This window comes from Anser anser (genome assembly GCF_964211835.1).
Source record: "Anser anser genome assembly, chromosome: 1".
NCBI classification, from domain to species: domain Eukaryota; kingdom Metazoa; phylum Chordata; class Aves; order Anseriformes; family Anatidae; genus Anser; species Anser anser.
The window spans coordinates 209,565,134-209,580,756 of record NC_139720.1 but is presented as its reverse complement, the minus strand read 5'-3'; the positions used below and the strand labels follow the sequence as shown (position 1 = coordinate 209,580,756).

Sequence of the window (15,623 nt, the reverse complement as noted above, 5' to 3'; positions counted from 1 at the left end):
GCCGCTTACGCTGGCTCTCAGAGGACCGAGTCGCTGAGCAAGTGGCGGGCCAGCGGCAGGGGGCCTCTTTTATAGGGCCCGGGGCAAAGGCGTGACAGCGGTGGCCACTGTGACCTCAGCAAGGCTCTGTGATGGAGTGGCCCGTGCGAGGCCAAAGGCGGCTGCGTTGGGAGAGGCCTGGAAGATGCCCTCATGTGGACAAGGAGGAGGGCTGGGGGGGCTGAGGGGCCCCTTTTCTGGGGCTGGCTCCCCCCCAGGCCATTTGGCTTGACAGAGAGAAAGGCTGCCCCATGCAATCCTGCCTCAACCCATTTTTTCTCCCCATCTCCAAGGCTTAGAATCTCTGGTTAACAAAAGAAAACTCCATCAACAAAACCAAACCAGACCCATTCAAAAGGCTAAAGCGGTCACAGCTGAAGTACCCATCTTCAGGAGATCTTTGATCTCCTTCTATGACCAAGTGACGCGCTTGGTGGATGAGGGAAAGGCTGTGGATGTGGTTTACCTTGACCTCAGTAAGGCTTTTGACACCGTTCCCCACAACATTCTCCTCAAGAAACTGGCTGCTCGGGGCTTGGACTGGCGTACGCTTCGCTGGGTTAGAAACTGGCTGGATGGCCGGGCCCAGAGAGTTGTGGTGAATGGAGTCAAATCTGGTTGGAGGCCGGTCACTAGTGGAGTCCCCCAGGGCTCGGTACTGGGGCCGGTCCTCTTTAATATCTTTATTGATGATCTGGATGAGGGCGTCCAGTGCACCCTCAGTAAGTTTGCAGATGACACCAAGCTAAGTGCGTGTGTCGATCTGCTCGAGGGCAGGAAGGCTCTGCAGGAGGATCTGGATAGGCTGGAGCGATGGGTGAGGTCAACTGCATGAAGTTCAACAAGGCCAAGTGCCGGGTCCTGCACCTGGGGCGCAACAACCCCAAGCAGCGCTACAGGCTGGGAGATGAGTGGCTGGAAAGCTGCCTGGCCGAGAAGGACCTGGGAGTATTGGTGGATAGTCGGCTGAATATGAGCCAGCAGTGTGCTCAGGTGGCCAAGAAGGCCAACAGCATCCTGGCTTGTATAAGAAGCAGTGTGGCCAGCAGGTCTAGGGAAGTGATTGTCCCCCTGTACTCGGCTCTGGTGAGGCCGCACCTCGAGTACTGTGTTCAGTTTTGGGCCCCTCGCTACAGGAAGGACATGGACGTGCTCGAGCGAGTCCAGAGAAGGGCGACCAAGCTTGTGAGGGGTCTGGAGAACAAGTCTTACGAGGAGCGGCTGAGGGAGCTGGGCTTGTTCAGCCTGGAGAAGAGGAGGCTCAGGGGCGACCTCATTGCTCTCTACAGTTACCTGAAAGGAGGCTGTAGAGAGGTGGGGGTTGGTCTATTCTCCCACGTGCCTAGTGACAGGACGAGGGGGAATGGGCTAAAGTTGCGACAGGGGAGTTTTAGGTTGGATGTTAGGAAGTACTTCTTTACCGAAAGGGTTATTAAGCATTGGAACGGGCTGCCCAGGGAGGTGGTGGAGTCACCATCCCTGGAGGTCTTTAAAAGACGTTTAGATGTAGAACTTAGGGATATGGTTTAGTGGAGTACTTAGTGTTAGGTCGGAGGTTGGACTCGATGATCTTGAGGTCTCTTCCAACCTAGAGAAATCTGTGAATCTGTGAATCTGTGGGAGGCTGTGCTTAGTGGTCTAGTATTCCTTCCCAGTGATCCCTTACACAGCCTGAGACCACGTAGGCAGCAGGTGAATTACGTGGGGACATTTTCATCTCAGCTCCAAAGCATGCACCACTGCTGAATGTAGCTTACCAGACTGATCAAAAAACTCCCGCTCCTGTTTAGAGGGGTTGGCAGCCCATGGAGACAGACCAAGTCCTGTGAGATGTCTTCACCCTGGTGGGTTTGTTCTACTGGGCAATATTCTTTCATTGTTGCTGCCCATCTCCCTCACCACCCATTGCCATCACCCCTTCTCTTGTGGTTAGAAGCTTTTTTTTTTTTTTTTTTTTTTATTTCAGTAGAAAAGGTGCTTGGGTAGGGTCCAAAAGGGACTTTTCTGAGCCCTAGGAAAGGAAAAATGACTACCTTTGGACACAGCGGGAGACAGATACTCTGTAAAACTGTGAATAGCCACTTGGTGTAAGAGTTCTTTATTCTGGTGTTGTGAACAGCCTTCCAGGTGAAGCACTGGTTACACACAGTCCATTTTATCCCTGTAACCTCTCCACCTTTCCTTTTGCTTTTCCTTTGCCACCAGGCCACCACCCAAGCACACCCTGAGCAGGGTCATGATCACCAAGAGCCGTGGGAAGGACAAGTTGTGGTGTTACACCCGTGAGCCCATCAAACAGCCGTTGCTGAAGAAGATCCTGGGGAGCGAGGAGCTGTCCCAAGAAGCCTGCATGGCCTTCATTGATATCCTTCCACTTCCTGGGGCACCCCTTGGGCAACAGGGCTGACAGGCAAAGGGCTGAGCAGCTTCTTCAGAGACCCAACTAAAGCCCATAGAAAGGTTTCTGGTCCCTCTTAAGGGCTTTGGGACCATGTCATGGACTTGGAGATGGATCTGATCCCGAAATCTGTATTTGAGCATCCTTGAGAGCTGATGGGTGTCTTCTCCATAAGCAAGGTCCAGGGAGTAAGTTACTGAGTCTTGCAGGTACACATCGCTTAGCGGTTAACTCAACAGTTCTGTTTTGGCTTGCTTCAACTCTCCAGGATGCATCTGCTGTAGAAGGGAGTAGACCTAATCATTATGGATACAAACTAGTCCTCATGGCCTCAGGGACAGGGCTTGATGCCTGAGTATCACTTTCCTGGCAGAATAAAGACAGCATGGGAGAAAGAAGCTGAGTACAAATATAAATCTAACCTGTGGAAGTCGCCTTTGTGTTTTGGTAGGGTTTTGCTCTAGGATACAGACTTTAGTTCGAACAGTTCTGTTGGTATAAACCCGGTACTGATGCTACAGCACAGTTACTGCTGCTACAGTTTTCCTCCTAGCAGCAAATAACAGCAGTAGTAGGAACTAAAAGGACTGGTAAAAATTGAGAACATCTGCAATTTTATCATTCTCCTTTCCATGTTAAACACATTTATTCAGAATACTGTGACCTGTTGTCATGCAGAATAGGTACAATATGGTGAAGTGGTGAAGGTCATCATTTGGTTTATGTTACCACAGCTCCAGTGCTGTCTGCAGAGCTCTGCCTCATGACACCAGCTGAAAATCTGGTCTTTTATAGTGGTATCACTATGTGTGATCAGGTAACACAGTAGTCACAGAACTTCCCTAGGCCTACATCCCAACCACAAAGTGGTTCTTTCTGACCTGAGATGATGCATGAAAAAGAGAGAGAGCTCGCTGGACATCTCCTAAAGAAATTTAAAGCCTTACCACTGTGCCCCCTCCACCAAATTGCAGCCACTTCTGTAGTCAAATGTGGGATGTCTTTTATCACATCATCAACAGAAGGGCTTCTCCAGACCTCCCGCTTAGCTGATCCTTGACTCCTGTCTCCCACCAGTGCTGAAGTACATGGGTGACTACCCATCCAAAAGGACCCGCTCAGTCAATGAGCTGACAGACCAAATATTTGAAGGTGCCTTGAAAGCTGAGCCTCTGAAGGATGAAATCTACTGCCAGACCCTGAAGCAGCTTACGGACAACCACATCAAGTAAGAGTCGTTGGTTTTGCTTGGCCCAAAGACACTAGCCTCTGTTGGGCAAAGGAGATCTGGAGCCTAAGCACGTCTCCTCCCCTCTAGCTGAGAACCACCCACCCATGCCAAAGCACAGAGCAGTGTCCACGCCATAACTTTTTTCCTCCTGGATCTTTCCTCATTTAGGTACAGTGAAGAGAAAGGCTGGGAGCTGCTGTGGTTGTGTACAGGCCTTTTCCCTCCAAGTAACATCCTCCTGCCCCATGTCCAGAGGTTTCTGCAGTCCCGAAAACATCACCCGTTGGCAGCAGACTGCATCCAAAGACTCCAGAAAGCCCTAAGGTACAGCACCAAAAGACCTCCTAGTCCTGACCATGTCACAGCATCCAAATATGCATTAGAAATTACAAGTAGGAGATGTTTTGGTAGTAGTTGGAGGGACACTGGAAGCTCACAGCCTTTCTCTGCATTCAGCCAAACTGAACTAAAAGGACTTTGGGTGGAGGATGTTGCTGATGCTATGGCACTTGCCTCTCCCTGTTTTGCAGGAATGGATCCAGAAAGTACCCTCCCCATCTCGTAGAAGTGGAAGCCATTCAACACAAAACCACCCAGATTTTCCACAAGGTTTACTTTCCTGATGACACCGATGAGGTAAATGGGATAGAAGGAAACTTCATTTTTGTCAGGATGGATGTCAATTTTCTTATTAAAATCCCAGAAAAGGCTACTGTTGTTTCTGATTCAGAAAAAATTCAGCCTTCCCAGAAGAGTCTGAAACAGCAGCATCAGAAAGATCCATCCTTATCTACCTTGGTGAGGCAGGATAGAAGACTGGAGCTCAGGGGTCTGATTTCCTGCAATTCACCTTCTCCAGACATGGGTGCTGAGTCAGTCTTCACTGCAAATTTTGACTCCAGGAAGAGAGAAACAGGATGTGTTCATCTCCATCCACGCCCTCAGTGGTTCACAGGCCTTGGCCATCAGTTATTTGCAGCCTCAACTGACAGATTCAGTCCACCAAACCATACCCAGCTGGGTACCAGTCCCAGGGACTGGGCTGGGAGCTGGCAAGAAGGAAACTAAAATTATTCCCCATTCTGACCTGAGATGATGCAGAAATCATAACATCTGCACTCAGGAACCTTTCATTAATCATCTTAGACATTAATAAGGCATGTAGATAAATTGAGGCTGGAGCAGATAGGCATGTCCTTGCAGGTACTGCTCTCTCATGCTACTGATTAGTCTCCCAGTGAGGTTTGCCTGCTCCTCTCTTTCATCATGCCCTTGGGCACAACTAAATTCTTGTATTTCCAAGGGAGTTTATGTGAAAAGCAGTGCACACCCATGAAGGGAAAAGGGTATTCTTCTCCAGTAGCTGTGTGTGTGCCCATGTTTTTCTGTAACGGGGTTTTACAGATCTCCTGGGACTTCTTATCACTCTGAGTATTTTTTCTATGTGACTAGTAATAAGCTGCTTTATACACACGCATCTTTGTGACAGCCAGTAGAAGGAGGCAGAGGGGACTTCGGCACGTGTCTGTGGTCCCTTTGACCATGGCAGTCACCCAGGTGGGCTGGCCAAGTAGTGTCCCTGTGGTACAACACGCATTTGCACTGAGGGGCAGTGGCACTGAGCTCCAGGCCATTCTCTCATGGTATGTGGAACATGGGTTCTGGTGGTTCAGGCAAACGTGGCCATGCATGGGACTGGCAGAAGTTTAAGTTCCCAATAAGTTCCCAATAAGAAGTTCATGGCTGAACTTCTGCAAATTTCCTTTTCACATGTCCAGAGCCACAATCCATAAAATCACTTCTTTCGTTGGTGGTGGGCACTTACATCTTTTCACATATCTGAGCCTAGAGCTCCTCGAAGAGAGCATGAAGCAGAAATTAATCTTGAGGTAGCAGTGGTGATGATCTTCCTTTCTTTGTAGGCATTTGAGGTGGAGTCCAGCACAAAAGCCAAGGATTTCTGCCAGAACATCTCCAACAGGCTGCTCCTAAAATCTTCTGAAGGCTTCAGCCTCTTCGTCAAAATCTCTGACAAGGTGAGTGACCCACACAGAGGCTGGGGTAATGCCAAAACACTCGGTGCTTCACAGCAATCATCCCAAAGGGCTTAAAACACAAACAGGCAAAGGTCTCCTGTGTTGAGAGCAGGTGGCTTTAACGCCCGATGATAGCACTGTGGCAGCCTGCTGTGTCCTGCTGACTGAGTGATGCAGCCAGTGCCACCCTATGTGCAGGATCTCACACTAATTGTGGCCCACCGAATCCCTGTGTGATCCAGAGTGAGGCAAGAGTCACTCTTTTTTTGCCTTTGTTGTCATTTTTGTCATTTTTTGCCCAAAGAGGTCACTGCATTGCGAATTAATTGAATGTTAAAGAGCACATGGGGACTGCCAGATGGAGCCAGCCTGGTCCCCTCTGGGTAGCTGTTCCTGTGATGCTGCATTGATCTGGGGCAAAGGAGATAGGGTCCATCAGGAGAAAGAGGTAGAAGACCCATGTTGCTGAGACGGTGTCCTGGTTTTGGCTGGTTTATAAGGATTAAGAAAAATGTGCAAGCTTAGAGCTGCCTTGGGCAACTGGAAGAAATCTACAGAGATAGTCATCAGGAAGGGAAATTAATTGCTCCAGGGAAACAGGAAGGTGCAATAAGAATTAATGGGTGGAATTAGAGCGAGTTGTTGGCAATGGCTTTCTGGCATCAGCAGTTTGTAGCAGAGAAGTCTAATTGAGACAAAGCAGTGAGCAAAAACTGCAGGAGATGGGGCAACAGCCAGCCCTGCCTGTGGCCTCTCGCTGCTTCCTCAGCCTTTGTAACCATGTGCTGTGCCCCCAGGTCATCAGTGTGCCCGAGGGCGATTTCTTCTTTGACTTTGTGAGACACCTGACGGACTGGATAAAGAAAGCAAGACCAGCGAAAGATGGTAACAGTGACTTTTCTCCCTTTGGGGTCACGCACAGCCCTCCTTGAGCCCTCCAGCCCTTTTAAAGATGGGCCACGCTGCTGTGGTTGTGCTGCCCGTGCCAGCCCTGGGGGCAAAACCTGACAGATGACCTGGCTGGTGCTCTCAGCATTGCTCTCAGATCTGCTCCCTGCTTCCTTCGCACAGGTATAGTGCCTTCCCTCACCTACCAAGTGTTCTTCATGAAAAAGCTCTGGACCAACACAACGCCTGGAAAGGATTCGATGGCAGATTCGATCTTCCACTATTACCAGGTGCTCTGGGAACCTGAGATAGCAGCAGAGACTTTGGGAGGAATTAGGGTGGAAAGACTGTGTATGTGCAGATGCATGAAGTTTTACTTTTAACAGAACAAAGTCCTGCCTTCAACAGAGAGCTATGAAGAACAGTTGGGTTGTATGGCAAGGACCAGGCTTCATGCACTGTAAGGCAACCAACTCAGCTGAGATTTGGGCCAGATGTTCTTGGGAAAGTAGCAAGAAGTGGGACACTGTAGCACTCAGCCTTAGCAGGGAGTACAAATTCACAAGCATTCTGAAGGTTTTCAGCTCCTTCATTCTTGGGCGTGAGCTGTGATGGTCCCAGCAGCCAGTCAAGAAGCTGCAGCTCTTCTGCACTTGTTTCATCTGGGAAGAAAGAGACACGTGCATGTCCCAAAGCTTTTTCATACAAGTATGCAAATACACAGATGTTCCCTGTGTTCTTGCCTGGATAAAGCAATTATCCTAATATTATCATAGCCTCTGATGCTTTGATAGTTACCTGACACATTTTCAAGCATCTTTTCGTAATGGGGGAATAGATTGAAAAAAAAATGAAAAGGAAAAATAAAGGGAGGAAAAAAAACACATTCAATTCCAATTGTCCATTACAAGGGTTGGATTTTCAGCAATGAGGGAGGGAGAACAAGACTGTAGGTTCACACATCTGATACCTACCACAGGGACCACCCTGTAACACGAGAACGTTTCAGGCCAGAGAGGATCTTTAGACATCAAGTGTGGTCTCAGCTGAGCAGCTGCCTGTCCACCACACTTGGTACAACAACTATGAGTGTTCCTAAGGCAGAGCCTCATATCCAGGAGCTGGAGACCTCCAAAAATGTGATTTAGCACCAGAGGGTGAAGGTCTGAGGTCACCCCCTCTATTTCTGAATGGCTTTCTTCCACATACAGGAGTTACCAAAGTACCTGCGCGGCTACCACAAGTGTACACGGGAAGAGGTCCTGCAGTTGGCAGCTCTCATCTACCGGGTGAAGTTTGAGGATGACAAATCCTATTTCCCCAGCATCCCCAAGCTTCTGAAGGAGCTGGTGCCTCAGGACCTCGTCCGGCAGCTCTCTCCAGATGACTGGAAGCGGGTAAAACAGCAGCTTTAGTCATAGGTCAGGCTTGGTGGGGGGAAACCCAGCATCTCGTGTGACTTGTCTGATGTTCAACACTGAAGTCAGGTTGCCAGAAGGAGTGACCCATGGTCCCTCTTGAGCCTTAAAAGGGCCACAGTCTCTCCAACAGCACCAAGAGAAGGAATTGTACATGTGTTCAGACACACACACACGTTGTGGGCTTTGTGCTGCACGTTGCTGTGACTGTAGTGGTGGATGCAGTGCTGTATGGACACATCTAGGGGATGGTCTCATGTAAAGCTTTGTTGTTGAAGGCAGACTGCTGAGCAGAAAGGCAATTCTCCCCGCTTTACACAAGGAGAGCTGTGGCACAGGTACGGACAAGTCTAGGCCATAAAGTAATGTAGATGTCTCACTGCCAAGAAACAATCTTGTAAGTCCTTTCTGTTTGCTGGGACTTGAACTTGGCCATGTGTCTAACAAGCAAATTATTGGCTTCTCTGTGTCGAAGTCCCCTCAGTCCCTTCTGCTCCCAAAATTGAAAGATCAAAATTTATAATCCCTATAATGGAGTCATCAGTACAGCTTCTAAGAAAGGACCTACTTTAGTTCCAGGCTCTGCTCCAGTGACCCACCAACACTTCTGTGAAGTGTTCATTGGAGCAGAGACTAGAATAGATGTCTCCACCTGGAAAACTTCTCCAGCTACTTTCTTGGCCCAATTAATATTTACTCATCCCAAGAAACTTGCCATCTGAGAACAGCTAATAGGCAGGAAGAACTGATCACAGGTTCACCATATGCTGTGGTTTGTTAATGAATCTCAGCGAAAGCCCAGTTACCGTGAAGCAATTATGGTTTCTGGTAGGATAGTCCGTCTTTGTAGCATGATGCTTCTTTACCTGCAAAAATCTTTGGTCCAAGGTAATGCAAACCCTCCAGCTCTGCTGTCCTCTCTGTTGCAGTCCATCGTGGCATACTACAATAAGCACGCAGGCAAAACGAGAGAAGAAGCCAAGCTTGCCTTCCTAAAGATTATCTTCAAGTGGCCTACATTTGGATCAGCATTCTTTGAAGTGAAGGTACCTGCTCTGCCTGGGGGTTCCCTGGCAGCTTTGAGACAGTATCAGAAGTCCCGTATCATGGAGGGGTTCCAGGTATGCAGGGTTGTCCCAGTGCCTGGAGTGGAACAACCCTGATAAGACAGGGAAAGGATGTAAGTCTCTCCATCAGTAAAGGGCTGAGATACTCATTTATGGCTGCCCTGTCTCTTTACAATACTGGGGCATTGTAGAGCATCAACGTATCTCAGTCCTCTTCAGGTCTATCCTCGCAGCTGTACTGCTGAGGAGGCAAGAGCCATTCTCTGTTTTGTGAAGGGAAAGGGGAACGTGTAATTTTCACACACCTGCACACACTGTGAACCCAATCCAGATCACCCATCATGGCACCAGGTTCCCATCACAGGCAGGGGAGGCCAGTAGTGATGAAGTCCAAGAACTCTGGGCACCTTATTGCAACCCCCCATACTCAGGGACCATACATTAAGCATGGTGTGGAAACATGACGCTGAAACCGTTCATGATATCTTTGAACTTAGGCACCTTAATTTCTGTCATGTTCATTAGATGGCATAGTGGATCTGAATAATATCCTGTGATTTTTCCACCCAGAGTGATTTAGCTGCCAAATGTAAATGCAAATGCTGGCAGAAGATACTGGGTGAGGAAATAGGAAAGCACCTGATTTAGCACGACGCTTCCCCTAACCAGTTCATCTCATTTCCAACAGCAAACTACAGAGCCAAATTATCCAGAAATCCTTCTAATTGCCATCAATAAGCATGGAGTGAGCCTCATTGATCCCAAAACCAAGGTAAGCAAAACTGAGGTCTTCACCAGGTGCTCCTGAGCCAACTCCCCAACCCCTTACAGGGTTAATCCCAAAGGCTGTGCTATTCCACCAGCCACATGGACCTTCCAGTAGAGCAGTCCTCCACGAGAATGGAGGATCCGCAGTCTTGCACTTCACTGCTGTTCCTGTGAGGCCATGGTATATTCTCATTTCAGCAGACATCCTTGGTCTGCTTGAAGGAAAGTTAAAGGTTGAGGCTCTCGTGTTGAGTGTGAGTCTTGTGTTCCCACCAGGATATTCTCATCACTCACCCCTTCACCAAGATCTCCAACTGGAGCAGTGGCAACACCTACTTCCATATAACTATCGGCAACCTGGTGAGGGGAAGCAAGCTGCTCTGCGAGACATCCCTGGTAAGGAGTGTTAAAGATTGATGGGCACAGTTAGAAAAAATCCTGACTTTGGCAGGCTAAAATAAACTGCTTCCCATAAGCCATGTCTCAGGGATTCTCTGGACTGAAAGTGGTCTCATAGAAGACCCAACAATGTGTGTTTTTCTTTTTTTATTTTTATATTTTTTCCCCTTGATTTCAGCACTGTCTGGTTGCTATCTCCAGAACAGCTTTTCCTAGGGATGATTTAGATATTAAGTATGGGGATATGTTAAGTGTGTAAGGCCTCACCTCCTATGCATCCATGGAGAGCTTTATGGCAGCACAGAGTTCATCCAAGACTTCCCTGCCACTGCCCCCAGGGCAGTAGCACTGGACAAGCCTGTAGTAAGCAAACAAGCAGCACTCACACCATGGCTCTGCCCAAGCAACTGGGGCTCTCATTAGGTCCATCTTCCAAGTTACAGGCAAGCCTGAGGTTCTTAGGGCATTGCCGACCCAGGAACATGGGACACTGCTCCATGTCACTGGAGTGAAAAACGTATCAAAGCAGATGTGGGCTCAGGGGGTGTCCTTTTACCAAGATCCTTTGCCCAGCTTGTACCTACTAACAGCCACAAGGAAAAAAAAAAAGAAAACAAAACACTTCTGCTTAGTCTATCTTAAACTCAAAGCATGTAGGATAAAAAGTCCTGTCCTGTTATTAATTTGGGGCGTTCACATTATTTTTGGCCATTTGAAAAATCCACTCCCCTTCCAAAGCTCCACACATCCTTAGCCTCAGCAGCCTCCTGGGAGAGACTTGCACTGTAAATTGTGTTTGATCCTTGTGTCAGGGCCATATCACTCAAGGAGAACTGTGGAAAAAGGAAGAAGGAAAAAGAAAAAAAAAAAAAGAAGGGAAAAATATACCTGGAAACATATATATAAGTTAACGACTTGTAGCAAGTGTGTTCAAGAAGCATGAGCCAGAGACCAAGCTGTGCTATAAAGGCAGGTAACATCTTCTCTCTCCTCACCAGGGCTACAAGATGGATGATCTTTTGACCTCGTACATCAGCCAGATGCTAACAGCCATGAGCAAACAGAGGAGTGCAAAGGGTAGCAAGTGAACTGCAAGAAGCCACTGGCAGGTGGCCATGGGGCTAATTCGCCAGCTGAGGGCTGTGGGGTACCCATGCAGCTGGGGGAGAACCTTTGCCTCCCAGATGTGGAAGATGAGCCGAACGCCGTCAGGGAGTTCGCTGGACTCTGACCTCGAAGGCTCCAATCCCACCTCCCCTTCGAGCGAGGATGACTATCTCTGACCCCCCGTCCTCCTTCCCCACCCTGCACCCCGACTCCACCTTAAACCTCAAAGATTTCCAGGGGACACCACCGCTCTCAGGCAGTGACTGAGCAAAGAAACTCCGGCAGGACGTTTGCCTGAACCCAACAGCTGCCATCAAAAAGGCTCTGGGAAGAGGATTTGTGTGTGTGTGCGTGTGCGTGTGGCTTGGTTTGGTTTGTGTTTTTATTTTAAGTAAAGAGAGAGCTATCGAGATGCTAACGGCTTTTGGTGAGCTTATGGGCATTTCAGGTTTGAAGAGGAGTAGCAGAGCCCCAGTCCATGCTGGAAAGGTGTCTGATGAACACTGCGGGGCTTGTTTTTTGACATCACAGAAGAATACACCGTGTTCTTAAGGACAGGAAGAAAAAGCAGGCTGGGAGGAGCACATTTTAACCAGGAATCAGAACAAACAAACCACTGATCGAACAGGCTAGAGTACTGAAGTGCTGTCCGTGCAATGCTGGAAATATTTAAAGAACAAATTTTAAAGTTCTGTTTCTTCTTCTATTTATTTTTTAAAATATTAAAAAGAAAAAAAAATATCCCGCAATTTGCGCTGGTATCTGGACGATGACTCAGGGCTGAGGGCGACCTGCAGGACAATTCCTCGCCCTAGGATCCCCCTGGCACCGTGACAGCCAGTGACTGGGGCACATCTTCCCCAACCTAAGGGCTCAGCTGGAAGTGAAGCTCAGAAGATGTCATCTCCTTTTGCCCCCCTTGTGTCCAGACAAATTAACCCTGGGAGGATCTTTACTGCAAGCTTCAACGTGGACGTAGGGATTTCGAAGTTCCTGCTCTTGGAAGATTGTGGCCAAGCCCATGTGCAGAAAGGGCTCTGATCTAAACACGGACTTGGCCATCACAGCTGGAAAAAACTTAATGATTTTGTTGTGCTTTTGTGTGTGTTGCTGTATAAAAGGGCTCTCTGCCAGTCCCGGTTGGAGCCTGAAGCACTCTCAGAGAGCACAGGCCCATGATTTCAGAGGGTTTTTCTCCATCTTTGGTTGGCCCTGCCGATCTGCTGGCTGGTTGTCCCATTGTCCACCCAGCACCACGCAGTGTGGAGCAGCTCCTTTGGACCAGAGCTGGGACCTGCCGGCAGAGAGGAGGCTAAAGGCATGTCGTGTCTGGGGGGAGGTAGGGGAAGGAGCATGGGGTGCCTTTCCAAAATCCAGGCTTCAGAGGAGCACGTTCCTGGGCAGGTGGCATCAGGAGGGGTGAGAAGTGTCTGCTGAGAGCTGATGTTGGTGTCACTAACCAGTTAAGCTCAAGTAACCCTTGCTGGGCTTACTGGGCTCAGTCTCCCAGCGCTGTGGCACCAGGAGCACTACCTGCCAGGCCACCAGGAGCACGGCATCTGACGGGGATACAGCAGTGGCTTTGGACCTCGGTCTCTCCACCAAAGCAAACAAAATGCTGCTTGGAGACGTCCACCAGCCAGCCAGGGCTGCTAGGAGATCCCCCTTACCACCACGACGAGCCTCCAGCCACCCCTGCCGCCCACAACACGCTCAGTAGACGATGCAGCCTAGCAATGTTCTCCAGTGCTGGTCTGGGCCAGCTTTCCCCCACCGCCACCCTCGTCCCTTCGTTCACAGCTCTGTTGGCCTCCCGTGCACCCCACCATTTAGGGGGTGCTGGGACTCTTGTGTGCGTGTGCCTGTGTGTCATATGTATTAGCATCTGCTGGCCTCTTTGTATTCACACCGAGCAATGTAACACGAAAAAAAACGTATGTCCAAGTGAAATATTCTCATTAAAAGGCATAAAGTGGCTTGCGGGAGGCTGTCCTGCACTGTGCGGTCGTGGTGGTGGCTCCACGGGTGGGATCAGGGCCCCCAGGTCCTCAGCAGGGAGAGGACTTCTGGTGGAACGGGGCTCCTGGTGAGAATATCCGGCAAGGGGGAGCGAACCGTCAGTGGACACAAAAATTAAGAAAATTAAGAAGGGGGGTAGGGAGCTAACACCATCATTAGGATCCTTTCTGCACGCTTCATAGATCTGGAGCTGCTCTACACCAATCCTTTTGCCCTTTTCCAAGGGAAGCTACTGCTTTTTCGCACATCTAGCCTCCAAAATACCTCAAAATTGCAAGCTTAGAAAATTTGAGTGCTTTTCAGCACAGTTAACTTTGAAACCCTGTACTTCCCTTTCACCTTTTATTTGTGATGATATGTTTAATCAGCAAAAACACACCTCTGAATGATGATGATCTGAATGCCACGTTCTTCCCCTTTCCCAATCCCCTAGAATAAGAACAAAACAGGATTGGAGAGCCAAACTGTATTTAAAACATCACCTAAAATTTACAAAAGAAAAAAAAAAAAAAGTTTTTATTATCTGTTCAAGTAGAAATGTATGGCTTAAACCTGGAGATGTTCACATCTCCCTTGCAGAACAAGGCATGGAATTCCTTCCCTGTATGTGCCAGCAGCCACCGGGAGAAATGAAAATCGGAATAAATCCCAGGATGCAGAGCAGGTAACAAAGACCTTCCCAAGGGAAAAGCAAACAGGACACCTCGTGGAACCAGTTCACACCCAGCTCGATGAAGAAGTGTTGTGCTCCTGGTTACTGTCCCGGTAGTCACATGGCCAAGGCACCAAGAAATCCTTTAGCATCTGTGGAAAATACTCCCTCACCCACAGCCAGGGTGAAGTCTGTCCCATTGGGGTTTACGGCAGGACTAGAGGAGGGGAAAGGAAAACCTAAGCTGTCCCTGCCTGTGTTATGGAGAGGCACAGACCCTGGTGAACCATCCAGCAGCACTTGACCGTCGTGGTGGGGCTGGGGAGCTCCTGGGGCTGGAGCAGACCTGAGAGGAGGAAGGGAGTGTGTGGACAGGAGACTGGAGAGATGTGGACAACCAAGGGCAAGGAGGACCAGAGGGTGCTCGGGTGTTTGCAGCGAAGATAAAAACAAAGCTGCACAAACAGAGGGCTTACACACTGCAGGAGGGCTTACAGGATGAGGTACAGTGGTCTCAGAGGGAAATGGTGGTTCCTACACGAATCCTGCCAGGGAGGTTTAATCCTTTCACCGTGGTGCACAGCTTCGTCATGGACGCAGCCCCATCTGTGCTCCTTTACACCCCAGGGATCCCTGCCAGGCATGGGACTGAGAGGAAAGCAACAGGAGAACAAGGTCAGTGCTCATCTCCATCGGGGTCGTGGTGGCAAATGGCTGCCCCTCGCCAGGCAGGCTGCTGTTTGCACCTCAGCAAGGGGCAGCAGGGCAGGCTTTGCTCTCCGATCCTCCGCGAGATGGCAGGTCTGCACCTCCTCCTTGCCCGCGTCAGGCCACGACAGCAGGCATGTTGCTGAGCTCTGCAACAGAAGACAAGCAGTGAGCTATTGACACACCTCCAGCTATTTTGCCAGCAGTCACAAGCAAACAGCTTGGCCAAAAAAAATCCTGCAGCCCAGGTTGGGTCATTTTGTCTGCTCCTTTAGTCCAGAAATCTGGCGCATGGGGGTATCCCCAACAGACCCCACCTTGCCGTGGAGATCTGAGAGTGCTCAGTGCCCTTCTGTTCTTTTTTCACAGCATCCCAGAGTAAAGCAGGTCAGAGGGGACCTCTGGAGCTCTCTGGTCCAACCTCTGCTTGAAGCAGAGCTCAAGGTTGCTCATGGCTTTGATGAAAAGTGATGTTCATCACTGGGGAGGAACCACAGCACTGCACCCATGCTGAGATAACCCATCCATCCTTCACCACGACATGGGCGTGACAGAGGTGACCCCGAGCAGGATCCATCTCCTGCCCCCCCTCACCCCGCTCACCTGTCCTGAACTTGTTGTAGGTGCCGCTCTCCAGCATCGAGCCACCATCGTGGGCACAGCAGGAGAAACTCCGCTCTCGCCACCTGCCAGGGGCAAAGTGCTTGGATCAGGCCACTGCTTGCTGTGGTTCGCCCCGCAGCTCCCTGGAGCCCCGATCACCCTTTTTCTACTTTGTCAGGGCAGGACCTGGCCTGGTACCTGAGGGTTTGCTCAAGTTTTTAGTGAGAAGGGATCCTGATGCACAGCTGTGATGTCTAAGTGTCCACGTTTCACGTGTAAAACAGCATTTT

General features: G+C 49.5%; 3 protein-coding genes across 10 annotated transcripts in view; 1 reads left to right on the top strand and 2 right to left on the bottom strand.

The window, feature by feature from the left end:
* Window positions 1–15,623, bottom strand: part of PAK1 (p21 (RAC1) activated kinase 1) — an 805,686-nt gene that overhangs the window by 479,070 nt on the left and 310,993 nt on the right. The window lies entirely within an intron of this gene.
* LOC310893122 (unconventional myosin-VIIa-like) lies at window positions 1,147–13,326 on the top strand. Its single transcript, XM_083821694.1, has 12 exons — window positions 1,147–2,402; window positions 3,512–3,665; window positions 3,837–3,992; window positions 4,199–4,304; window positions 5,591–5,704; window positions 6,502–6,589; window positions 6,776–6,882; window positions 7,804–7,989; window positions 8,940–9,056; window positions 9,766–9,849; window positions 10,122–10,241; window positions 11,243–13,326. The coding sequence occupies exons 1-12, from the start codon at window positions 2,276–2,278 to the stop codon at window positions 11,330–11,332; spliced, it is 1,449 nt and encodes a 482-aa protein (XP_083677820.1). The 5' UTR covers window positions 1,147–2,275; the 3' UTR covers window positions 11,333–13,326.
* Window positions 12,271–15,623, bottom strand: part of LOC310893123 (glycerophosphodiester phosphodiesterase domain-containing protein 5-like) — a 37,827-nt gene continuing 34,474 nt past the window's right edge. Inside the window, 1 exon segment of the mRNA XM_083821695.1 lies at window positions 12,271–15,416. Within this exon segment, the coding sequence (XP_083677821.1) occupies window positions 15,170–15,416 (247 nt within the window). The 3' untranslated portion in view covers window positions 12,271–15,169.

Excerpts from the sequence above, each read along its gene's own strand:
- LOC310893122 (XM_083821694.1), top strand. The coding sequence starts at position 2,276 with ATGATCACCAAGAGCCGTGGGAAGGACAAGTTGTGGTGTTACACCCGT. Across the intron at positions 6,883-7,803 it reads CGATCTTCCACTATTACCAG|GAGTTACCAAAGTACCTGCG; the intron begins GTGCTCTGGGAA and ends TTCCACATACAG. Across the intron at positions 9,850-10,121 it reads TCATTGATCCCAAAACCAAG|GATATTCTCATCACTCACCC; the intron begins GTAAGCAAAACT and ends TGTTCCCACCAG.